The sequence below is a fragment of the Semicossyphus pulcher genome, unplaced genomic scaffold, assembly GCF_022749685.1.
Source record: "Semicossyphus pulcher isolate SPU_LCO1_2020_fin unplaced genomic scaffold, fSemPul1.0.p SCAF_4, whole genome shotgun sequence".
Lineage (NCBI taxonomy): Eukaryota > Metazoa > Chordata > Actinopteri > Labriformes > Labridae > Semicossyphus > Semicossyphus pulcher.
Window position 1 is genome coordinate 16,938,948 of NW_027211715.1, and position 26,044 is coordinate 16,964,991.

General features: G+C 44.8%; 2 protein-coding genes across 4 annotated transcripts in view; one reads left to right on the forward strand and one right to left on the reverse strand.

Moving 5' to 3' along the window:
- The window catches only part of tle2a (TLE family member 2, transcriptional corepressor a), a 42,910-nt gene extending 38,210 nt beyond the window's left edge, over positions 1–4,700 (forward strand). For both annotated transcript variants that reach the window (XM_069679417.1, XM_069679418.1), the window contains exons 13-20: positions 149–348; positions 563–642; positions 1,276–1,525; positions 1,837–2,084; positions 2,524–2,671; positions 2,808–2,958; positions 3,145–3,221; positions 3,341–4,700. In XM_069679417.1, the coding sequence (XP_069535518.1) occupies positions 149–348; positions 563–642; positions 1,276–1,525; positions 1,837–2,084; positions 2,524–2,671; positions 2,808–2,958; positions 3,145–3,221; positions 3,341–3,448 (1,262 nt within the window). In that variant the 3' untranslated portion in view covers positions 3,449–4,700. The remainder of the gene's footprint in view (positions 1–148; positions 349–562; positions 643–1,275; positions 1,526–1,836; positions 2,085–2,523; positions 2,672–2,807; positions 2,959–3,144; positions 3,222–3,340) is intronic.
- A 1,131-nt stretch (positions 4,701–5,831) lies between these two features.
- Positions 5,832–26,044, reverse strand: part of tle2b (TLE family member 2, transcriptional corepressor b) — an 81,782-nt gene continuing 61,569 nt past the window's right edge. For both annotated transcript variants that reach the window (XM_069679310.1, XM_069679309.1), the window contains exons 9-20: positions 24,823–24,963; positions 23,605–23,658; positions 19,334–19,501; positions 18,881–19,031; positions 17,991–18,160; positions 16,633–16,709; positions 15,522–15,771; positions 15,191–15,438; positions 14,514–14,661; positions 13,654–13,804; positions 13,487–13,563; positions 5,832–9,718 (exon numbers count right to left, since the gene is read on the reverse strand). In XM_069679310.1, the coding sequence (XP_069535411.1) occupies positions 9,611–9,718; positions 13,487–13,563; positions 13,654–13,804; positions 14,514–14,661; positions 15,191–15,438; positions 15,522–15,771; positions 16,633–16,709; positions 17,991–18,160; positions 18,881–19,031; positions 19,334–19,501; positions 23,605–23,658; positions 24,823–24,963 (1,743 nt within the window). In that variant the 3' untranslated portion in view covers positions 5,832–9,610. The remainder of the gene's footprint in view (positions 9,719–13,486; positions 13,564–13,653; positions 13,805–14,513; positions 14,662–15,190; positions 15,439–15,521; positions 15,772–16,632; positions 16,710–17,990; positions 18,161–18,880; positions 19,032–19,333; positions 19,502–23,604; positions 23,659–24,822; positions 24,964–26,044) is intronic.

The window sequence follows — 26,044 nt, forward strand, 5'->3', positions numbered from 1 at the left end:
CCCTGCTGAAGGAATCACCTTGATAAACACGGAGATAAATCTGGTCCGTGCTAAAATTAAAGATAAAACAGTTTTTGTAGCCTTAATTAATAATTTGTTCACCTAAATAACTCGCCTTTGTCTCTCCCTGCCTCTGTTCTTCCTCCAGCTCTGGGTCTAAGAAACCCCCTGGCAGTGCAGGGAGCATATCCCCCAGGTGCTTTCGGTCTGCCCCCTCCAGGGGTGAACGGGGACCTGGCCGGGGCGGCGGGCTACGGCGCCGGCCTGCACTTGGTCTCCCCCCAGATGAACGGAGCCGCGGCAGCAGCAGCCGCGGCAGCTGCGGCAGGTTACGGACGGTCCCCTGTGGTGAGCTCAGCACTCGGACGATAATTTGTCTCTGCAGTGTCACTGTCATATTTAATACCAGTGCATATAAAGCCTGCAGAGAGGATCGAGGCTTTTATCTGATCTTCTTTTATTCTTCTTTTATTACCCGTCTTTACGAGGGAACTCCTCTCCTCCCCTCTCTGTATTTCTTGAGCTGTTGTTTCTTACACTGGGGTGTTACCTTGTCTTCCAGGTGGGCTATGAGTCTCCCCACCCCCATATGAGGGTCCCTGGGCTGCCTGCCAGCCTGCAGTCAGCCGCATCCGGAAAACCGTGAGTTTCCTCTTTCCTGCCTGCTATCACTCAAATCTTCACCTGGTTGTTATTAACTGCACTCAGGCTCTCCTCGAATTTCAATTACAACACCAGAGGAAAAGATGAACAAAGAAAGATGGTGTAGGGGGGGAACCTTTTGGAGAGTCCAGCATGTTGTTAGATCAAAATGTACAGCAAGCGCTGAACTTTTTAGGTTTGAATTCCCCCTTAAAGCACCGGAGTTTCTGAAAACATTCCTGCTTTACTTGATTTTTTTGGGAGTACTTTTTCTAACTTTTGCAGATTACATTGAAATGTTACTTTAGTGATATTTGCAGTGCAGCTTACAGTATATCTTTAAGTCATTCAGACATAATTTGTAAACGTCAGGCTGTAGTCATAGTCTTAGTCTGTCAAAAGTATAGCTCTGAAATACAGATATCAGGAGTGTTTTGTACCTTTTTTAAGCTGATTTTAGTTTTAGTTTAATAACACTTATGTGTTAGTGTTCTTTATCCTTGAAGACAAAATAAGAAAATGTTTGCCCTCTCTTCTCCTTAATCGCTTAATCTGATGAAATATTTTAACTGCAGCCTTTTAATCTCTGTTATTTATCCCTTTCTCTTCCCTCCTCTTTATTTCCCCTCCCAGCGCCTACTCGTTCCACGTGAGCGCAGACGGCCAGATGCAGCCGGTGCCCTTTCCCCCCGACGCCCTGCTGGGCCCGGGAATCCCTCGCCACGCCCGTCAAATCCACACCCTGAACCACGGAGAGGTGGTGTGCGCCGTCACCATCAGCACCTCCACGCGTCACGTCTACACCGGAGGCAAGGGCTGCGTCAAGGTGTGGGACATCAGCCAGCCGGGAACCAAGAGCCCCATGGCCCAGCTGGACTGTCTGGTGAGAGACTAGAGGAGGAGCGGAGACGCTTTGATGGATGTTTGTGGACTCATATTTAAAGTTTGTTGCCCATCTTGTGTCTAATCCTGCGTCACTACCGAAAATAATGCTCTTGTCTTTCTGCACATAAAAACTCACTCTGGATGATGAATCACTTTTTGTGTTGTCCTAAAGCCAAATCCTCCAGCAGCTGCTGTAGCAGCATGCTTGATTTAGCATCTTTGTATGCCTTTGTCAGCAATTAAAAAAGGCTTAAACATGTATTATTGTATATAAATCTTTATATTTGTCTTTTTATCTTGTCCAATCAGAACAGGGATAACTACATCCGCTCCTGCAAGCTGCTCTCTGACGGACGGACCCTGATCGTCGGCGGGGAGGCCAGCACGCTGTCAATCTGGGATTTGGCCACGCCCACTCCTCGCATCAAGGCCGAGCTGACGTCGTCTGCGCCCGCTTGCTATGCTCTGGCCATCTCGCCTGACAACAAGGTGTGCTTCTCCTGCTGCAGCGACGGCAACATCGTCGTCTGGGACCTTCACAACCAGACTCTGGTCAGGTAAGAGGAGAGAGGAAGGAGAAAAAGCACATGAAAATGAGCCTCCAAAAATAGAGTGCAGACAGGAGAGAGCACAGAGGGGAGAGGGAGGAAGGTGAGGGAGAGAAAGGCTGGAGGATGTGGAAACATTTCAGGAACTTCTTAAGGAGAGGAGAGAAAAGGGATGTAAAATATGAGAGAAGAAAGGAGGGGGAGAGAAAATCGTTTCAGTCTGGGCCTTCCTTACCGGTCAGGTAAGAGGAGAGTAAACGGACTGTGTCTTAATTTTATTTATTAGTTTGTTTCAGTTCCAGCTACAAGAAGGATTGAACAAAAATTGAAGAGCTTTGTTTTAGTGTGATAAATTAGCTACAGCATGTGGTGCAAGAAAGTCTGTCGATTGTTATAGTGTAATATATTAGCTACAAAATGAATGTGTTTTATGTGTGTGTCCCTGCAGGCAGTTCCAGGGCCACACGGACGGAGCGAGCTGCATCGACATCTCCAACGACGGCACCAAACTGTGGACGGGAGGGCTGGACAACACGGTGCGCTGCTGGGACCTCCGAGAGGGACGCCAGCTGCAGCAGCACGACTTCACCTCGCAGGTACACACGCACACACACACACACACACACACACACACACACAGGCGCATGTAATGATGAACCATAAATAAGAGTGCGAAGATCATTTATGCTTTCCCACTAACATCTCTATTCTTCCTCTCCTCTCCCTCTCCAGATCTTCTCTCTGGGCTACTGTCCGACAGGCGAGTGGCTGGCTGTGGGGATGGAGAGCAGTAACGTGGAAGTCCTGCACGTCTCCAAACCTGACAAGTACCAGCTGCACCTCCACGAGAGCTGCGTCCTCTCTCTCAAGTTCGCCTACTGCGGTAAGTATACTCACAAACCCACACACACATACACACACATATTGTGACTAGGGAAGCAGGACAAATCTCCTGCAGTCTCTTTCTTTTCGTCTCCCCCTCCCTTTACAAACGCTTCCTCTCAGTCTTCTCCATATCTCGCCTCCCCTGAGGCTTTATCTGACGATGGCTGTGTGTTTCGTCCTGTAGGTAAATGGTTCGTGAGCACAGGCAAAGATAACCTCCTGAATGCATGGCGGACACCTTATGGATCCAGCATATTCCAGGTAGGCCATAAAAGGCTCCGCTTTGTGTTTCATCATCTTGTTCAAATATTAGAGGGTTATTTTAAGATACAAATATCTGTTATTATTGCTAACTTGGCCTCCTCTCTGACTCTCTTCAGTCTAAGGAGTCTTCGTCGGTCCTCAGCTGTGACATCTCCCCTGACGATCAGTTCATCGTCACCGGCTCCGGGGACAAGAAGGCCACAGTCTATGAAGTCATCTACTGAACTCTGAGCGGCTGAAATACACAAACTAATAATCAGGGGGCGGGGCCAGTGCTCCCTCCTGCACCAATGACTGTACAGAGCGTCGGTGGCATTGAAAACAAGAGACACTCAACTCCTACTTTGTTGTTTTGTTTACGTTGTGAAAGAAATGAGAGAGCAAGAGAAGCAAGGGGGCACAAAGTCACATCTCTGGAAAAAGAAACAAACTTTGAACGTTGTTTTTAATGCTCTGAGAACGCTGGTTAGTCTATAGCTGCGCTATTGTGGATTCCTCCAAAGAAATTTTGTTTTTGTTCCTTTTTTCCCTTTTTTTAACAAAATAAAACCTCTGTAGTGACAAGAAATTAGCAGAAACTTATTTTTTTAGCCTTTGAATTTTTCGCAAACAGTCGAACTGCATCGAGTGGAAAGAGACAGATGTGGGACGGAGGGAGTGAGGGGAGGGTTCAGGAAGGGCTGAGGAATACGCTCCATATTCTGTGCTGTGTATAAAGTCCCAGCCTGGGTCAGCTTGGCCTGGTTTGGCCTAGTCCGGTCCAGCTCCGGCCGCGGCACGTGGCTGCTCCTCGGGGCAGCAGATGTGTGGCAGATGGCAGGATGGTGTGCTGTGAAGTTCCAGCTACTTTTTTTCCCCCTCCTGGTTAAGTTTCAGCAGCAACATGATTGTATCATCTCCAGTTCAGACGACAGAACAGGGCTCGGTTCTCTCCAAAGTGTCCTGACAGTTTGTCTCTTTTTTTCTTTGTAAAAGAACAAAGTAAAACTTATTCTGAAGATCTTTTTTGGGAAACCATCCTGGAACACAAAACCACGGCACCAAGGACAGATACTGACTTTTGTTCAAACGGCTCACACAGGGTGCTCTCTGAGCTCCCTTGAACGTGGCCTCTGCTTCATCATCATCATCCTTAACATGAAATGTTTTTTTCTATTGTATTTGTTAGGGCACATATAGGAAGACAGGTATTTTCACAGCTGCATCATGAACCTTGAACCTTGCTATATATGGACATGTAAATAAAGTTCTCTAAAGGCAAACAAGGATGTTATATGTGACGTGGATTTTCTTGAAGGAAGCTGATGGGATTGAGCGTGTGATCGGCACTGTATCATTTGTGTTCGTCTTTCGTGATCATCCCAGAAAAAACAAATGAAGCGGATGCAGGTGTGATGGTTTGAATGGTACACATGAGGTTCTTGCCGGGCTTTACTTGGATGTTTTAAAACTGAAAAATAAAAATCAAAAGAAGCATTTGTTGAATATTTTTGCTTTAACCATGAACACCGAAAAAACATCTTAAGAATATTTAGATAGAATTCAGCTGGACAGCTTTTTGCCTTTGTGCTGAGCTACCGAGTGTGGACGAGGATCTGCAGGATAAAAGGCAGAGGGATGGATCATCACAGCAATAACACCCTAGAGGGAGTTCTTCAGTGGTAATGTGTGTAATGGTGACTCTCCTGCCAAGACAAAAAGATTTAACTGCGACAAAATAAGTATTTATATCCCGTTGGAAGTCGAGGATTCTTGCCTTATAAGTGGCGACTAAATAATGTAGCTTTATTACATTTCTGTTGACGCAGGGTTGAAACCATGGCTTTGACCTTTGACCCTCTAAAATAAATTATACTGCTGTTAATATTTATAATCAAATAAAACACTGAATAAAGTCTGCTCGGTGTATTTGCCATAGTGCTCAGCTGAAACTGTTGGATGAAGTGATTTTAGGCCCTGATTAAAAGTAACGGCTTCATACTGCACTTGTTGCAGTACGATGTAGTAGATCGCCTCACTGGGACTCATTTAAACCCAAGCTCATATATTTCGATGGAGCACGTTTCAATATATGCAATAAATGGAAATCTCAGCTGCCAATTAAACAACACAGCCGGTAAGATACTTGGCATGTCTGTTCAAAACTTAGGTCCAACATGTCGGCATCTTTTTAAAACTCGACACATATGGAAATCTGTGTAAATGAGCTGCAGTATCCTTGCTATATTTGATGTCAGAAACGTATTTAAAGATACGAGTGGAGACCTCAGACGCTGGTCACACTCCAGGAATCACAAGCCAGTCGGTCAGTTGTAACCCCAAATTAAATGTTGCGTTCGTCTCTGTGCTGAAAGAACAATGGACAACCTCTGTGTACATATTGTGTAATACTGGTGAAAGTGTTGCTCTTGTGAAGTTTTTAGTTTTGCAAACAAGTGAAAAGTTTCCACTTTTTGCAGGTTTGTTTCCTCATAAACAGCGAGCAGTATATTTGGGGACGGGGGCGATGTCCAGGAAGAGTTATGGGTGAAAGGATGTCAGTTTCAACTGGACAAAGTATTTAGTTACTGGCTCTTTGGTTAAAAAAAAATGGACACGACAGCAGCGTGAAAGGATGAACACAAGTTTGGTTTATTTTTCCACACATAGTATTTCTTGTACAGCACATCAGAAACGCATCAGGAGGGAAGAAGACACAGTGCATTATAAAAAAAAAAATCCTTGGCTTTTTAAAGGAGAAACTAAACATGGACTTTAAAACGGAACAAAAAAGTTTTCATACTGTTGGAACGGAGAAAGCACAGGCTGGGGGAGAGACGATACTGACAGTTAAAGAAGAGTATCAAATACAATGTCCCAAATAATCACGCTATACCACCAAATGCATAGCCATTGTACAGCGTCATTCTGAGTAGTATACAAGCTTGTGTGTGGGAGTATCATTTAGGTCTGCCTGCAGCTGACAGGGAAAGAGGCAAAGGCATTAAACTGTACAGAGCTCTGACTCCTGGCTGGTACAGTAGCCACTGTAGAAGTCCCTCATTCTTCTTCTATCCTGCACGAGCAATGCAGCGAGAAACATGGACAAATGCTGCTAACATTTTGTACAGTTGAACTAAATTGCATACCGTGATGTGAATTCATCCCTCTGCAAAGATGTGGCTGTTAAACCAATCACTGTACCTGTGGAAGTGGAGCTTTAGTGCAACAAGCATGCAGTAAAAAGTGGGACCTCTTCGACAGCTGTATCATCGTGTTTCAGCCGACGCCTGCTGTACACTGACCACAGACTCAACAGAAACAGAGTTTAGTTGCACAGTGGAGACTGAAAACAGACTATAGTACATTCACTACCACTTTGGAAAAATGGGGAATAAAACAAAAACAACAAAAAGAAGACAGAGGATCTTTTTCTCCCACACAGAGGGTTTTATTTTTTATCTTTACATGGGACTGCTGATGTTTTCCCCCCCCGTCTATAACCATCACCAAGGATAAAAATACGCCGTTTGGAAAAAAAAAGTTAGAAGAAAAATACTTTTTTCCCCGCCTGTGCTCCGCTTGATTTGTATGTTTTCATGTGTGAATGCATCCCTTTCTGTTTGCTCCCAGAAACGCAGTCATAGGCAACCCCAATACATAAACATATCATTACATAAGACGAGCAAGATCACTATTCATAAAAAAAATGCTGTAATAAAGGAGTAATAAAAGAAAAGCTTGAAATGTGCCCGTTTAATCTACACGTTGGTGACGCATGTTCTATAGAAGCAGAGCGCTCTGATATACAGTTTACCTGCCGGGTTAGATATAGTACAGGAAGGACTGAAGAGTAAGAGCTGCGTTATAAGGAATAGTTTGACGTTTGGGAAATACACGTGTTGGCTTGTTTTCTGATGAAGATTGATACCACTCCCACATCTGTAAAGAATATGTAAGGCTACAGTTAGCTGCCTGTTAGCCTAGCCTAGCATAAAGACTTGAAACAATGGAACAAAGCTAGCTTGGTTGCTTGAAATAATATCCAACCACGTGCAAAAAGATCAGTATATAACATATTGTTTTTTGTTAATGTACTATAACCTAAGGTGGTTATTATGGTGCGTTCCATTTACCTCAGAAGTCGGAATTCAGAACTGGGAATGACGTCACACCCGAGTAGACCGCGTTCCAGTACAACAAGTGGGAAAACCAAGTTGGACGTCTCCAGTAAAACAGTTATTGTGCTTGCTCTCTTGGAATACAGACAACTACAGAGCAAATATGAGGTCCACAACAGACAGAAATGGGAGAGTACTGTGCGTACGACAGTCAATGAGACACAATTAAGACAGAAAGGCTAATAAACAGTAGCTATATGCGCGGATAGCTTTAGCCAGGTTAGCCATTGTTAGCAATACCAGTGGATAACAACACATTATGCGGTATTTTGTGCATACAAACACCATAACATGTCCACAAGTAGAAGTTGGACAGTACTGTGAGTACGACTGAGTCAATGAAACACCAATAAGACAGAAGTGATAATAAACAGTTGACACTACAGCTCTCATTTACTGTTGATGCAAGAAGACATGAGGTCGGGGTTGGTGAGGTTCCTCCGAGTCGGAAATCCGACCTCAGGAGGCGTTCCAGTTGAAATTTCCGAGTGGGAACTCGAACATTCCGACTTCCGAGTGCAAATGGAACGCACCATTTAACTACTTTATGGCTGGGATGAGTTACAAGGAAACCAGCAGACACTAACAGGAAGTCACTGCTGCCCATGGAGAAAAGTCCAGTACATAGGCTAACTCCTTGTAAAATGGTGAAATGATGTTTTAACACTTAATGTTTGTATGAATTAATCAAATTAGGTAAAATGTGTAACTTAGCGAGCTTCACAACTGTTATTAAGTGAGCTCTGTTTCATCTGGACCGAGCCAGGCTAGCTATATCCCCCTGTTTTTAGTGTTAAGCTAGGTGGCTAGCTAGCTAGCTAGCTGGTGGTTGTAGCTTCAGACTTAAAGCCTAAAGATATAAAGGTGGTATCAATGTTCTCTATATCTTAGGAAAAAAAGCAAATAAACATATTTCTTAAACCTTCAAACTATTCCTTTAAGGTTTATAACATCTCTCTCATTAGCAATCGCTAGCTTAGCGCACATTAGAGCACTTTGCACAGTAGCGTATCTGCAGGCAGGCAGAGGTGGGGATAACGATTCTCATAAACACGTCATCTCCTCTGGTTTGTAAATCAAAACAGCAAATAGTTGCATAAAATTTTAAGTATTCAGATGAGTCGCTGCTTATTTGGCTGCTGATGATAGCGAGATTGCGTGGAGTTAATTTTCCCTCTTGTCTGCCTTACAGTGAAGTTGGCGTGCTGCTTCTTCATCTAGCTGACGGTGCCTTTAATGAGAGTGAGAGCAGCGCCCGGTGTCAGGAGAACAATCCGGAGGAATTAGAGGGAACAGCTCGGCTGATGTTCTGTTTGTGTCTGCGGGCCCTGGGAGAATCCCATTGACTCGGCTGCTCATTAGATGCTGCCTTTGTCAGACCAAAATAAAATAGATATTAAGCAGTGAGACGGGGAGCGCTGCCATGAATGTTTAATTGGGTGCTCTGTGTGTTGTGTGTGTGTGTGTTTCTCTCTTCCAACGTTTACCTCAAGGGGGTGTATCCGAGTGTGTGTGTACTCTTGCCCAATGACGTGCGCCTCCTGCGTGTGTGTGAGAGCAGGTCTGTGTTTCATGTCGGTGTGTGTGGATATCTGAAGCGTCATCGTTCCCCAGCTCCTGACACCTCTCTGTGGGGAGAGCGAGCTGCGGCGTCAGCCTCATTAAGGCTTCCACTGTCTGGCTAATGAATCGATTGTGTGGTATCAGTGCTCCTGGCTGGCGCTCCCACAGCGCTGCTCCGCGCCTCCTCTGGGGGCCTTCCTTCCACTGAGCTCTTAATCAGGAAACAGCCCTAATTACCCTGCCTCCCTCCTCCTCCTCCTCTTCCTCCCTGTCATTTCTCTTCCTTCTCGCTTTCTCTCCCCCTGCTTGTCTTACCCTCTTTTGCTTCCCGACTTTATCTTTATGCTCCACCGCCCTTTTCCTTTGTCCTTCTTATCTTGCTGCTTCCTCTCTCTTTGCTATCATGCTTCATCCTTGAGCTTAAAGACGGAAGGGGGAGGAGGGAGGGGGCATTTGGGAGCTTCCACAGTAGCTTATATCACAGCAAAAAAAAGGGGGGAGAGGGGGTGATGTATAAGGGCTGAGGGTCAGAAGACGGGGGTGCTGCTGTTGCTGATGTAACGAGGATCAGGGGCGTTGGCAGGGCAACTGATTGCCCCCTCCTCCTTCCATAAAAACACCTCAAAACCTCCGTCCTGTCTCCTCCCATCTCTTGGCGGCCCCTCAGTACACCACCTCGTACACCGTGGCCTTCTTGTCCCCGGAGCCCGTCACTATGTACTTGTCGTCCGGGGAGACATCACAGCTCAGCACAGACGATGACTCCTTAGACTGGGGGAGCGAGCGAGAGACACCGACACAGAGAGAGAGAGAGAAAGATGATGGATGTGTGGAGACAGATGGAGAGAAACAAACACAAAGAGAAAGATGTTAGAAAAGATATGACTCATCACTTAATACTCAATCATACGAGACATATTTGCATTTCAAAACAGTCGGCAATTATTTCCAAACAGACACCAGCACAGCTCCAGGATGCTGACTCATTCGTCTGCTCTCTCGCTCTCTCTCTCTCTCTCTGGAGACGTGCGGCCTCATTAACTGCAGGTTTAAGCATCACTCGCTGCACACGTCTGATGGTCTGTATGAACTAGCAAAATGCACAGTCCTCTCCCCCCGTCCTCCCCTCTGTGTGTGAAAGGCAGACCTGGGCACCTGGCTTTAGATGATCTAAAGCTCCCGCTGCTCCCCCCTCCCTCCTCCTCCTCTTCTGCCTCCCACTGCTCCATCATCATTTATCTTCCTTCCTTTCTTCCCACACTCTCCTCCTCCTCTTCCCCCTACATCCTCCAGGCTCACCATTTCACTCTTTCCTCCATTCTCATGTCGACCCCTCCTCCTCCTCCTCCTCCTCTCTAAACTACTCTCCCCTCCCTCCCTCCCTCCCTCCCTCCCTCCTACAGGCACAGCCGGGCTGTCAATCATCAAGCCATTGGTGAGAGGCCATTACACACAGGATCCCTCGTACTATACAAAGATAACAGGTGAGTTTGGAAGGGCCCAGAGATGAAAAGAGGAAACGTGTTTATTTGCACTTCTTGATGTGTTCTTTCTGAATGTAATGTTTTCACTGATTCTTTCCGCCTGCCTCTGTCTTGATGAAGGTCAGTGAACTGTGTAATATACTAGAATATGAATCAAATGAAAATGGATTTGAATTTACAAACACCAAGGATCATCAAGAGAGCGTCACATCAATCATCTTCAAGTTCTCCACCTGTTGCAGAATTTGCTACTTGGCCTTAAAGGCACAAATACAAAAACACCATATCGACCAGTACGACCGACTAAAATTCTGTCTGTGCCGGCGACACTGAACACCATAAGAAGACAGACTGTGCTCTCACTGTAACAAATGTGCAGAATACTAGTTACGTTCAAAAAGCTGCTTTAGCATTAAAATATGCATCTGCATCCCACAAATGTAGCGACACCTGCGAGCTAGTGTAGGCAGGCAACTCCTGACTTGACATGCGTCATTCTCCACAACACACTATTTAAGCCGCAAGAATGTCAGTCTCTCCCTCTGCTCTGTTGTTGCCACCGCTGCCCTGCAACCAGTACTGTGCTCTACTTTAAAATACAATAATAATATTATTAATAATAAATAGATACACTATGTACACCTTTCACTTATTGTGGATGGTTACGTTTTTGTACAAAAAAAGTCAAAAACACACACGCTGTGTATCATGGTGATATGGTTGATGATAAGTAAAGTGACATATTGCAGAATAAATAACAATTGCACATGAGAGGTAATTGCACAGGCATAATTGCATGGTATGGATGGGGTAATAAAGATGCAGAAGTATACGTACCAAAGTATGATATTATACTTTAATAATACGTTATAATAACAGATATGCATTGATAGAAAAACAGTGCAAAGTCATGTTGTTGTTCTAATGTTTTCTATCAATCTATATACAGTACATAAGTTATGTAAGTTATTATTTCTTACATCTGCATACATTACATAATTAACTGATGAATCGTTTGGTCTTCAAAGAGTCAGAAAGCTGTAAAACAGTTTGATCATATCTGTTGGGCTTTTACAACTTTTATTAGGTTTGACTAAAAGTATCAGTCTGAAAAAATAAAGTATGTTTAGATTTTGGAGTCCTATCACCTCAGACAAAGAAAAAGGTAGGACTGGAACTTCAGAGATAAAAAATTGACTTTTTGTTCAGAAATAACCAAAACACACACAACCTCCATTGTTATTTGGTGCCAAATTGCAAACGTAATAGAAGGCAGGCAAAAACCTAGGAAAACATCGATGCTGCGAGCGCAGCGTGACCTCTAATACAGACTGACTGATGCGGCTCCAACTGAAGTTCAGTTATTTTAACGTACGATCCCACAAAGCCAGGATCGCCTGTCTGCAAATCTACATGAAATAAATGAGGATGAAAAATACATGTCTGAATTCTACAACCACAAAGATGAAAGCACTCCTTTCTCCTTTTTATCAAAAAAGTAATCTTTTTGGCTTTTTGTGCCTTTATTCAGAGAGAGAGGACAGTGGATAGTGTCGGGAACAGAGGGAGAGAGAGTGGGGGATGACACGTGGCAAAGGGCAGAGGGTGGAAGTCGAACCCGGGGGCCGCCACATTAAGGACTGTAGCCTCTTGTTGATTTTTTTTCTGTTAAAAATAATGTCCTTTGTGACTTTTTATTAATATTTTTTAAATAAATTGTATTGTATTTGAATATGTAATAAATAATTTGTCCTTCCAGAGTCCAAAGACATGCTTGTAAGGTTAATTGGTGACTCTAAATTGCCCATAGGTGTGGGTGTGCGTGCGAAAGGTTGTCTGTCTCTATGTGTCGGCCCTGTGATTGACTGGCGACCAGTCCAGGGTGTACCCTGCCTTTCGCCCAATGACAGCTGGGATAGGCTCCAGCCCCCCGTGACCCTGAACAGGATAAGCAGTATAGATAATGGATGGATGGATGGATGGATGGATAAGGAATTTGTAATAATATCCATGCCAATAAAGCTTATTTTAATAAAAATGGACAGGAGGGCGACACAGGGGAGGAGTAAATGTGAACGAGAGGAAAAAAAGTGAAGAGGTACTGCAAAAAAAAAGGATAAAATATGGGCCGGAAGATAGAGAGGACAGGGATAAACCAAAGGACAAGGGCAGAGAAAAAAGCAGTGAGGGTCGAGGTACAGATAGATCAGGAGAGGAAGATAAAAATGTGTAAGCACAGAGAGCGAGAAAGGACAACAATAAACAGAGCGACAAGGAGAGAAAGAGGAGAGGAGACTGGAAAGGACAGTGATAAACCAGAGAGAGAGAGAGAGAGAGAGAGGGAGAGAGAGCAGCTCTGTATAACACGGTGACAGGAGGGAGCTGTTTGGCAGCAGAAACGTTTGGCATTTGGATAACAAAGCAGATAGCCAGCATTCTCCTTTCAGTCCACAGGGAGAGACAGGAGCCGCCAACCCTGCTGCCCACTGTAGCTTACAGAAAGATGACAGCCGCGCGCACACGCACACACACACAGACACACAAAACACTCAGCTTAAATGTACCTTCATCCCCCCTCGCTAGTTTCATTCACACCCAGATGAACTGGCTCAGCTAAAAATATTGCTTCCCTGCATATTCATGTTTCAACATTTCCTCAAACGGAGTGTTTGAACACGACGGAATCACTTCATTTGTTCTGTTACGTGTGTGTGCGTGTGTGTGTGTTGGCAGCCTGCACTCTCTGATAAACCTCCGCAAGTCACCACGGATCAACAAACCAGGGATGTGAAAAAAAAATGTTTATCGTTCTCTCTCTCCCTCCGAATCCCCTCATCTTTTCCCTCTCTTTTGCCTCCAGGGCTCAGTGTGTCTGCAAGTGTGTGCGTGTGTGCGTGTCAGGGACAGGAAGCAGAGAGAGCTTCGACAACACTATCCACAGATGACACTGCAGCCCCAGATACAGACACACATGCACAAGCATATATATTTATATAAATGCTCCGATACGTAAACACACAACGTACAAACATCCTGCGTTGCGCTCGTCTCTCACCTGGAAAATACTGGCTCCATATGGCGTCCTCCATGCATTCAACAGATTGTCTTTTCCTGTACTCACGAACCACTTGCCTGAAATAACACCGACACAAAGAAAGTACCACAGGTTAAAGTAGTGATAATGTTTAATAACAATGCAAGTGTTAATGTTTGTGTGCATACCACAGTAGGCGAACTTTAGGGAGAGTACGCAGCTCTCGTGGAGGTGCAGCTGGTACTTGTCAGGTTTGGAGACGTGCAGGACTTCCACGTTACTGCTCTCCATCCCCACAGCCAGCCACTCGCCTGTCGGACAGTAGCCCAGAGAGAAGATCTGGAGAGGGGAAGAAATGAGGCATAATGTGAAATGGAGAAGAAGAAAAACACAGAGGGAAAGGAGAAGGAGGAGGAGGAGGGCAGGAGTGAAAACAAAATTGGGGAATGAGAAGAAGAGGGAGGAAAGGAGATAAAGCATGAGGAGGAAAGAGAACAATAGGAGGAAGCACAGATGAAGGAATTAAGACGGAAAAATAAGGAAGAGATGGTGGAACATTAAAAAAGGGAAGAGTGGAGTGATGTAATAGAGGTGAACACGGAGTGAATTAATAAATGTGGAAAGAGAGGGAGAAAATGGTAACAGAGTGACGGGAAGTGGCAGATGGAGAGAGACGGCGAGGGAGAGAGAAAGTCATTACACGGTGGATCGAAACTCATCTGACAACTGTGGTCAACTGTATAGCTCTGTTGTGGCAGTGAGGAGTGAATAAGAGAGTCAGCGTGTGCGTGTGTGCGTGTGTGTGTGTGAGGACATGTAAGGTAAAATCATGTCGGTGTTTGTTGATGTGTTTTGCTTGTGTGTATTGTTGTAAATACCCGCGAGTCGAGGTCAGTGTGTGTGTGTTTGTGAGTTGTGATTTGAAGTGTGTGTACATCGAACCCAATCTGTCCATGTGTGTTTATATTCATATGATCATGTAATGCAAGTGTTTATGTACCTGAGGTATGTGCGTACTGTGCATGTGTGCGTATCTGTGCGTGTGTACCTGTGAGGTGAAGTCGTGCTGCTGCAGCTGGCGTCCCTCTCGGAGGTCCCAGCAGCGCACCGTGTTGTCCAGCCCTCCCGTCCACAGTTTGGTGCCGTCGTTGGAGATGTCGATGCAGCTCGCTCCGTCCGTGTGGCCCTGGAACTGCCTGCAGGGAGGAGACACACAAAAACTTCACAGATGAACACAAAAACATGCTTACACACAGTCTGCATGCTGCGTGTTTATCTGCTTCTTTTCTCCAGGAGGTGTCAGACCAAATATATTTTAACTCTCCCTGTAGCACCGACTGCCCTCACCCCACCCACACCTTCTTCTCCTTTCCTTACTAAAGTCTTCCCTTCTCCCGCATTCCTCTTCCTCCTACCTTGCCAGAATCTGATATTTTCATCCCATCTATTACCCCTGCGGCTACTTCAGCCCCCCTCTGCTTACCTGACTTTACACTTAGGTAAGGAAGGCCCAGACTGAAACGATTTTCTCTCCCCCTCCTTTCTTCTCTCATATTTCACATCCTTTTTCTCTCCTCTCCTTAAGAAGTTCCTGAAATGTTTCCACATCCTCCAGCCTTTCTCTCCCTCACCTTCCTCCCTCTCCCCTCTGTGCTCTCTCCTGTCTGCACTCTATTTTTGGAGGCTCATTTTCATGTGCTTTTTCTCCTTCCTCTCTCCTCTTACCTGACCAGAGTCTGGTTGTGAAGGTCCCAGACGACGATGTTGCCGTCGCTGCAGCAGGAGAAGCACACCTTGTTGTCAGGCGAGATGGCCAGAGCGTAGCAGGCGGGCGCAGACGACGTCAGCTCAGCCTTGATGCGAGGAGTGGGCGTGGCCAAATCCCAGATTGACAGCGTGCTGGCCTCCCCGCCGACGATCAAGGTCCGTCCGTCGGGGAGGATTTTACAGGAGCGGATGTAGTTATCCCTGTTCTGATTGATGACATTTAAAATACTTGTCAGTGTATCTATCTTTATTTTCAACACTTGTGTGTGCACATATTCTGATCTCTCACCAGACAGTCCAGCTGGGCCATGGGGCTCTTGGTACCCGGCTGGCTGATGTCCCACACCTTGACGCAGCCCTTGCCTCCGGTGTAGACGTGACGCGTGGAGGTGCTGATGGTGACGGCGCACACCACCTCTCCGTGGTTCAGGCTGTGAATCTGACGGGCGTGGCGAGGGATTCCTGGGCCCAGCAGGGCGTCGGGGGGGAAGGGCACCGGCTGCATCTGGCCATCTGCGCTCACATGGAACGAGTAGGCGCTGGAGAGAAGATGGAAAGAATATAAATCAATACAGAAATTGAATCAATCAATCAAGCTGAACGCTACAGGTAAATAAACATAATGCACAACAATAAATGTGCAAGTTGTGAAGTCTGCAACACCATAATGGCCTTAAAACTTCAGCAATATTTGCCCAAACTCTGGCGATTACTTGGCCGCTGTAGCTGTGGGCAGGAATGCATAATGGCAGATTGTATTACAGGGCAGAGTCAGTGTGGCATGGCTAATGGCCGATCAATACCGAAGCAGTTGGAAGCCAAGGCTGTTTTATGATTTCAAATTAGCACCGCAAGAATGAATTGCTACTCTGCAACAAATGACAAAAACAACACTATTCCTCAGTGCTGTGGAAGCTGATCTGGATGCTCCACAGTTTCTGCAGTATTCAGGGCTTTCAGCTGTTAGACAAGGTTAATGTGCAACACTGAGAGGCCCCAGGTAGATACACAAAGAGTGAGCAGCGAGGAGGAAATACTGCTCATTTAATTCAATCCTAATATTCTTCATGATCTAAGAGCAAGGCTAAAGAACTGTCTGTATCCAACTATTCTCTGAGTCTGACATGATTATCCTGCTCAGCTTTCACAAACTTCTTTCAAAAACCATTAACAGAGAAGAAAATTAACTGCTGTTTGTAATAGGAAAATAAACTGCAATTAAACATACACTGTAATGGAAGAAAAAGCCTTTAAGTATGTTTCCATAAAAGCAGACAACATCCAATTTTCAATTCAAAATATACCGACAACGAGAGAATTAACTGGGATTTAATACTAGAGTGAATCTAGTAAAAGTCAGTCCATACAAATGTTTACATTTTAAAGAATTACAAACTCACGGTTTGCCACCAGAGGAACCAGGCAGAGAGGAGGAGAGGCCAGGGGCCCTCAGGTGAGACCGAGAGTCATACGCCACCTGGTGGGGACAGGAGTGCAGGGAAACAATTAGCAGCTTGATAAGGAAAATCTTAACTTAAAAATAGACAAGCTTGTTTTTAGCTATTATTAAAGAAACTTGTGGAAAATACGGACAAATTAAAGTCTGATTTCTAAAAGATACATACATGTGTTTACTAGTTAAAATAGTTGTAGGACCTAAAAGTCTCTGTGAGTGTGCTGATGCTTAAATGTGATGTTGTGAACTTAGTGCCTTTCCCCTGAGAGGCTGGTGAACAGGGAACAGCAGTGAACATCCTGCCTTAAGGCTGAGCTATGATGAAGCCTTGAGGGAGCTACGTGCAGAAGCCATATACTGTTGCTATATTAAGTGTCCCGCCACAGCTGACATGCACATTAGCTGCATGTTGAAGCTCTGTGTGCTGCAGGAGATTGTAAAAACAGAATTGGGTTTGTGTTCATATTTCAGTTACTGGACTTATGTCGGGACTGATATTTAAAGGAGCAATTCGCCCTCTGTTTGTCAACTGGTGTTCTCTATAACCGATAGAAGCAATAATATTTGAAATTGGCGCCATAGCTGTGGAGAAAGTTGTACAAACAGGTTGTGGTTTCGCCCGTTCTACATTCCTACAACACCCAGCGTGCATTGCGCCCCTCCCTCTGAAAGGAACGGCCCAGCGAGAGACGCTGGAGTGAAATACTACCGTTTCGCTGTAGGCAATGGGTCAGAGCGGTACAGACACCGAAATACGACAAGAATATACCGGTGAATCGTCTAAAAAATCTTCAGGTCTGCAGTCTACATTTCAAACATGACGATTGTGAACGAGACATGACATCGGAGGCGGGAGTCCGAGATTTTAAGCGTTTTACGTAGTCTGGCGGAGGTTTTCCAGGGCTCACTGGAGGAGCGGATAGCGTCCTCCAAAGGCACACAGCCAAACTGCATTTTTTTTCTACCATAATGAGGTTAGTTCCTCATAATAGCATGATAGGATTGAGGTTAAAGAACGGCCAGCTGGCCCTTTAAAACAACATGTAGCAACATGAGGAAAGGTTAGCATCTTGCAGATAAGCTATTTCAACAACAAACTTTCCCTCTCTGTGACTGTCACTCGCTATCGCAGTGAAAAACAGTGTAAACATGATAACTTTGAGCATATGATAAATGCACGACACCACAAGATAACGCAGAACACATTCATCTATTCTCTAACAGTGACAGTCAGAGGGTTACATATGATGCTGAACTATAAATCAAACTTTGACAGACGAGAATAATTTGGCCTTTACTCACCATGGGGCTGCGGGAGTAGGCGTTGGCTGCCGCGCTGATCTGTGGGGACAGAGTTAGAGCGCCTCCGAAGCCTCCGGGGCTGGCCAGCTCCCCGTTCAGTCCTGCGTGGGACACCACGCCAAAGTGAGCCGGGTATGAACCGGGGGGCACAGACATGGGACTGCGGAGAGCTGGGGAGGGAGGGAGAGAGGAAGGAGGGGTTGAAGGATGGAAACAATACAAAGCAAACAAGCACAAACACACTCACAGAGGGACTGAGAAGAATGGAAAACTTTTCTTATATTAAACTTTTTTGTTCACACACCAATAAATTTTAAGACCTGGGCGCAGAAGGAGAACAATGGTTTTCACTGTAGGCCACACAGGAGCAGTTAGGAGCCTTTGTCAAGAGCACAATAATAAGAGTCTGGGCGTCTCAGTTTTTATGGTTTTTAATATTCAAAAACTATAGACATGTTATCTGAAGTTTAACTTTATATAATGTCATAACATGAACAAATGAGGTAACGGATAAAAAGAGGGACAAGAGGATACATGGCATGAAGGGCAAAGAAAGACTGGGTGCAAATCCCACATAAGTAATGATGCTATTCGGTCCTGCTAGTTCTGTTCTTGACTAAACTGAAGATAGTTTAACATATTAAGTAATTAATATGTATCTTTAGTCAAGCAGTTAAATAAGAAAGTAAATGATGAGTAATGTAAATTACATCTCCAAGAGATGTTACAGATCACATGACAATTTAACGTTGTTTCTTTTCTAACTTTCTGAGTCGATAGTTACAAATAGTATACAAAGTATAGTAATGTATATATGTACTGTATCAATGCTGTGATAGCCTGTTGCAATAGCAGGCTTCTTAATCAACAGTTACCACATTATATCTCACCAAGAGGGTCTGCACTAGAAGCTGCTTTGCTGACCAGACGAAGGCAGGAGGTGCTGGGCCCAGGGGCTCCTGGTGCTCCAGGGGTAAGGGCGTCACGGTGGGATGGGGATGGGGTGCCAGACTTGGACAAGGGTGACTGGGACTTATCCATCTGTGGAGAGGTCAGGCAAGAAATATCACAAATAAGCCTCTCAATGCAGTTTAATAGAACAAGAATTAGTGGCTTTACAATAGTTAGGGGTTGTTTTTAGCGTTTTTGTTACTAAAGAAAGATACTATAAATGATGGCATAACATGTACAGGGAATGGACAACCTGCGGGTTCAAAGTAGGAAGGAATACTACATACAGGCGGAAAATCTTCAGGCTCATTAAACATGTTGGAAAATTGCAGCAATGTATTAGCATAAAGGAAAAAACTGTCAGAGACTCCCTAAGAATCCATCCGTCTCACCTGTGCAGATTCCTTGGCCTTGCCTGGGGTGGGGCTGCGGGGGTTCGGGGTAGAGGGGGCCTCTCCTGTGTTCGAGGAGCCCGGGAGCTCTTTCCTCAGGGTCGGAGCGCGGTCCAACCCGTTCCCGTGGGGGGAGTGAGGAGGGCTGCCCACAGGAGAGTTCGGCTCCTGAGTGACAAAGGTGAAAAACGTAAAGAGACGATTATTGCTGTGTTTTTAGTCTCAGAGAGCAACACAGTGCTTCACATATTGTGTTGATTTTTATACTGTAGTGTTTGTTTTGCTGCACTTCCAATACCTTGCAACCTAAATAAAGAGCACCAGTATGTAATGCTGTTTGGACAGACATCAGCAGTGCTTTGAAAGTTGCTGTGACGTCGTAAAATGCCCCCGGCAATGTTTGAATCCACTCTGCAGTGTTCTTCATGAAAAAAACTTCAAAGTTTTTTAGTCCAACTGGAATTCCTAAATAATTATGGTCTCACCGGTACCTGATGCAACAGAGCAGCACGTCTTTTTATAATATGTATATATTTAAATATATTTGTATTTGTAACCACATTTGGTTCTTTCCTGCTGATGATAACTTCCTTTACTTTGTTTTTCATTTTCTATTTAAGCCCACAAATGCAATAAAGCTTTGATCATTTAGCCAGAGTTTGAAAAAGTTTCATTATACATTTAATAAAAGTAAAAGGCTGCAGATTCTTACTTAATATATACAACATAACCTGTAGTGTTAGAGTCTGTAGTGTGATTGGTAAAGGATCTTAGAGCTCGGGGAACATCACACGGAGCAGCAGAGATTGTCGCTGTCGCTGGCACAGCCGTGTGTGTGGACCTGCAGATAATGTTGCTTTCATCACTGGAGCCAGTGTCGAGCCAGCGCTGCCTCCCCGAGAACAGAGTGCTGGAGTAAGCACTTCTCAGTGGGTCACAGTGATCAGCAACCACACACCCACACACACACACACACACACACACACACACACACACACACACACACACACACACACACACAATCATCTACTCACAACCCACACACAGACATACACATGGCATATGCACGCTTATACGAACATCAAAAAAAGCACATGCGTGTTCGCTCTTAAAGATAAACACACACACACGTCATTCACCAGAGAATTCCCCTCCCCTTTCTCAGCCATTATTAACATTTGTCTTTCTCTTTCTGCTTTTGTACCAGTTTCCAAATCACACAAGAGGCTGGTTCTGCTTTTGGGTGCAATATCAAAATACAGAGGGCTCAGATAAAACATATTTTAGTACACTGTGTGAAGTATTTAAAGAACTAAAATATTCCAGGGGCATAAACGGCTTTGCATATATTAAACGAACCAGACTGCAGTTATCTAATGAGAGAAGGGGGGAGAAAAGGGGGGAGGTGGAGGAGGGATGAGAGGAGTAGAAAAGAAAAGAGACAGTGAAAAGAAGAACAGGGGCTTGAGGAGGAAAACGCGACAAAAATGTACACAGAAGAGGAAGATGAGGAGGAGATATTTAGAGTATCAGTGAATGTGTGCGTGTGTGCGCACGCGTATGTGTGTGTGTGTGTGGACAGACCGGGTTCACGAGGAGAGAACACAAACAGTGGCGGCTGGTAATGAGCTTACATAGGAGCTCTTCCTATTTACAAGGAAAGCTGAACTTGCTACATACCTGCTGACTTGTCTCACATTTCACACACACACACAAGACACACACACAGATACACCAACAAACCGAGGTTGCCATAGATACAATTCTCAATGTAAATGAGTAAATAAGATAAAAAAGTAAAGTAAATCTCCATACACACACATCTAACACACACACACACACACACACACACACACACACACAGTTCTGCCTGCTGAATTGAACTATGGACAGCTGGACTGACGGGGTGATTCAGAGGACGGAGGGCGGCTCTGAGCTGTGGAACAAGTACATCTATAGTTGTTCCCGCAAGCAGAGCTGGTCCTCCTAATGTTGGATTCATGCTGTATTCATGTGTGGGCTGTAACCCAGTGTCAGAGAGCTGCTGTCGGACAAAGGCTGCCTCAAACATGTGGCTTTGTGAGAAAATCTAAGATTTGATCTGTAACTGGGACGTACGGCTCTCGCACAAGGCTGAGCTGTGAGGAGGTGTGTGGGAGACAGAGCCAAGTGTGAGTGAGTGAGTGAGTGAGTGAGTGAGTGAAATGTGTTCCATAGTGGAGATGAAAAACTGTGAGTAAACATCGGTAATGAAGGTGGAATATTTTCGAAGATGTCAGAAGAAAATATTAACTACTTTCTGAAGGGGAAATTTCTCTCCATGAGATGACTATTGCGAATGTGGACACTGGTGTATGCAGTTTCTGGAGGATCAGCCCATTAATAAACTGCCATTAAAGGGCCAGTTCGCTGATTTGCTCTGTGCCTTTGGAGGACGCTATCCGCTTCTCCAATGGGCCCTGGAAAACCTCCACCAGACTACATAAAATGCTTCAACTGGTAGAGGCCAGGGAGCTTGCTAAACTACACTTCATCAATCTAGGACGCCCGCCTTCAATGTCATGTCTCGTTCAAAATCGTCAGGTTTGAAATGTAGACTGCAGACCTGAAGATTTTTTAGACGATCCACCGGTACATTCTCGTCGTATTTCGGATTCTGTACCGCTGCAGCGAAATGGTAGTATTTCACTCCAGCGTCTCTCACTGGGCCGTTCCTTTCAGAGGGAGGGGTGCAATGCACGCTGGGTGTTGTAGGAATGTAGAATGGGCGAAACCATGAGCTGTTTGTACAACTTTCTCCACAGCTATGGCGCCAATTTCAAATATTATTGCTTCTATGGATTACAGAGACCAAATGATCAGCAGGCTGGGAGTCACACTGCGATCAGTGCGTCGAGGACTGTAGCCTCTGTATATGGTGCGCCTGCTCTACCAACTGAGCCAAACCAGCGCCCCATCAGGCTTTTATTTGAGCTTATTTCGATTAACATACTGTATATATAAACAATTAAGTTAAATTTTTTCTAGGTTTGGTTTTGGAAGTATATCAGGTTTGCAACCGAAAATGCCTAGTCAAGATTTAAACCAATCCCCAAACCCATCTTATATGGTGCTAAAGAAAAAGACATCATTGCCTTATTAACCTTTTAGCGTGTTGTAGAATATTTATTGCCTGGAAATCTCCTACCTCACCACCTCAAGTTTACACTTAGAGGATGTGATGAGCATTTGAATAAGAAATGGCAACCTTTCATTTCCTTTTAAAAAAAGAGGTCTGTCTTTCCTCATGAATGAGACATCCCAGTCTGATCAATTCTACTCATTTAGCTGGTCATATCTCTCCCTTATCTGTCCTACTGATACCTTACTGTAGCTTGACAGTAAGACGGCTGTACTATAGATGTACCCAGGTAGGTGGGCGGGTTTATTTGGATTTTGTGTTGTGTTTGGGATTTTTCTTTTTTTTGGTTTGTTTGTTGTTTTGTTTTGTTAAATATGGAAAATGGAGATATCGGGCAGTATGCTGCACTTTAAACATCCACCAATAAAACAACAGCTTTTCTTCCTTCAAGTATTCAAGAAAGCAAGCCCAAGTAGTTAAGTCAAAGTTTGTCAATCTCCTTCACAGATCCACCAAGCATGGCCACAGATTATTTTATATAGTTTGTTAGCTTTATTTAAAAGATATGTGTAAGAATTAGGTAGATCTTTTGGGAGAGTTGGGATATGTTTTCAGTGTATAACCACTATTGAGGGCTGAGGGGAGTGGTAATAGGTGAGACCTCATCTCAAAGATGTTCAACAATACATACATGTCATGTTTAACTGTTAGCGTACACGCAGGTGAACTAGAGGTTTCACTTTACTTTAAACCTGCAATAACTGAGTAACTGACTCTTGGGGGAAATGTTAACACTCACTTACACTTCAGAGGAAGTCTCTTTAGCTGCTAAAAGCTCCATGATGTTAGTAACAAGCTAGCTGATAATTTTGTCCTTCTGGTATTTGGATAAGCAGATATTGTACAGAGGGTTAATCAGAATGTGTTCACAGATACAAGCTGCCAGTTGCAGCAAAAACAAGGAAGAGCAGCAAGAGTGAAAAGAAAACAACAAGCTTAAAGTTGTCTTTATGCTCTGTAGAGCTGACACGAAGAGCAGAGTCGCATTCCTTTCACATGCAGGACGTCATGTGAATAGTTATATTATAGTGAAAATAGTTATTCTATCAACTTTAAGCACGAGGAACTCAAATACAAAGAGGTAACTTGCCTCATTGGAGACGTCCACTACGAGATTGTCTTCACTCTTGTCTCCATCACTGTCCTGAGGAGCAAAAACAGACACGTGAAAGTTAAAGGAATCCACACACACATACCACATAATGTACGTGTACATAGAGAACTTTAATGATACAGATGGACACACACACAGATCGATACATCAATATGGCCGCTCTTTGCTTCCTTTCACTGTCTGTCCTCCATGCAACATTAAACACAGAGACACTATACAGCACATATTCTCCCTCATACCAGTCTGTTCCCATCTCTCTCTCTTTCTCACACAAACACTGTTGCTCTTTCTCCATCCATGGCACATTTTTGCTCTTTGTCTAGTCATCTCTCCACATCTCTCTCGCCCTTTTTCTGGGGTGAGAACGATGGCACTTAGTCACCATGGAAACAGCGCTTTGATGTGATCATGGCCTGATATTCCTATTGACATGAGTGTGGAGTGACATCAGTGCCTAATTATACAGAGCCAAAATAGGGCTATGTCTACAGTCTATTCCTAGGACGAAAATGCAGAAGCAGAAGGAGAGAGAGACGAGGGGGGCAACGGAGAGAGAGAAGAGTGAGGGAATATTAAGAATGAGAGGTAGAAGACAAGTAAAAACAGGAGAAGACAGAGTGAGAAGGAAAAGTAGAAAAACAGGGAGCTGACGATAAAGAGACAGGGAGAGACAGAGAGGAGCAAACAGAGAGGAATGGGAGCTGTAATGCAGCCCGACAGACAGAAAGAGAGGAAAAACATTCAGAAAGTGGAAACTATCTGCGCTCGTTGCTGCTCTGAACTAATGGCAAGATTTGGTCTGTTGTTGTTGATGCCAAACTGATTTAGCTGGAGGCCATCTTGCACAGACAGACCTCCCAGTGTCAATCAATCCTCCAGACTGCAAACACACAGCGATCTCATTCATTACAGCTATCTGCCTTGGCCGTCTCTCTTTCTGGCATCACATCGCCGATGGCTGCCGCTTTTCCCCATTGGATCCGTCCAAAACAAACACCACTCTGATTGGCCACGGGCCTCTTACCTCTGGGTGGCCTATAAAGTCACGGCCGATGTCATACGTAAACACACATTACTGCACGGACGGACACGCAGTGGCTGTATGCTTATATGTACAGTATATTTACGTTAACATAACATCACTTAACCCTCAACTTATCTTATCTTAGGACGAGGACACACACAAACACGTACATAGGAGTGAGGCGGAAGGGACTCCTTGTCGTCACAGCGCCTCCTCTTGGCCTCCGCTCCTCCCTGCGAGGAGGAGTAGCCTCCCGACGGGCCCTGCCGCTCCTCATTGGGCTGGCTGTCTGTTGATGACACTGACTTACTCTGCAGAGAGAGAAGCGCACAAATATAAGCATGAACACACAAACGCTGCAACAGTAAAGACAGGCGATAAAAGACACATCTGACACTGAACTGTAAAAGCTGATAATTAAAAAGGATCTTTATACAAAGTCAGCATTGTGCAAACACATAAAACAGAAACATGCACACACAGTCAGTATCCTGTGTAGCTCAGGTAAAGACACACAGGGCAGCAACACAATCAGGAACAGAAACCCCATAAAAACACACACGATAACATCACACACACAGAAGAAGAGCAGACGTAAGCACAGGTAAAGACGATGCCATAGAAGCACACAAGATAGCCCATACAGCTAATTAGCGCTCTCCCCTCGACACGCCCGTCCTCATGTAAAATATGACTCTCATTATAGGGCAATAAAGCTGTGCAGGCGTATTTACAACACAGGCCGGCCTGCTGCTCAGCACTCAGAGAAGCCGATCAAAGCATTGTGTTGTTTTAGCGTCGGGGCAGGGGCCAGAGGCTCGATGAGGGCCACTTGTCATTCTCTGTCCCCCTGTGGGGAGGACAAGAACAGTGAGGTTTTAACACGCCAATGAGTCACACAGGAAGGAGCCCACGGGGCCGACAGGAAGGAGCGCCGGACAGAGGAGAGGAGGACACACAATGGAGCTCAGTGCGGCTCAACAAACTTCCCTCTCTTCTTTCTTCTTCTCCACCCTCTGCTCCTGACTTCCTCCCGCTGTCCCTTTTTTCCCCTCCGTTTAAAATTCCAACATGTCTTACGCGTACAGGGCTCTCTGACTAATGCCGATTGATATGCATCCCTCCCCACGCCTTCTCTCCCTCCCCTCTCCTCCCTTCTCGAAAGTCGCAATGCTCGGCTGAGTTCAGCAAAACTCAGAGGAGAAATATTTTCCTGGTGCTCAACAATCAGCATTAGTTTAGCAATTAAATTATGCTAAGGGTTTCATTGCGGATAGAGAGCGAGGGAGGGAAAGTTCAGTCAGTAGCGCTCTTAAATCATTTTAATTTCACAATAAAAGCCTGAACAAAGACATGCTGCTACTTTTTTTAACAACCTCTCCCTCCTTTCTC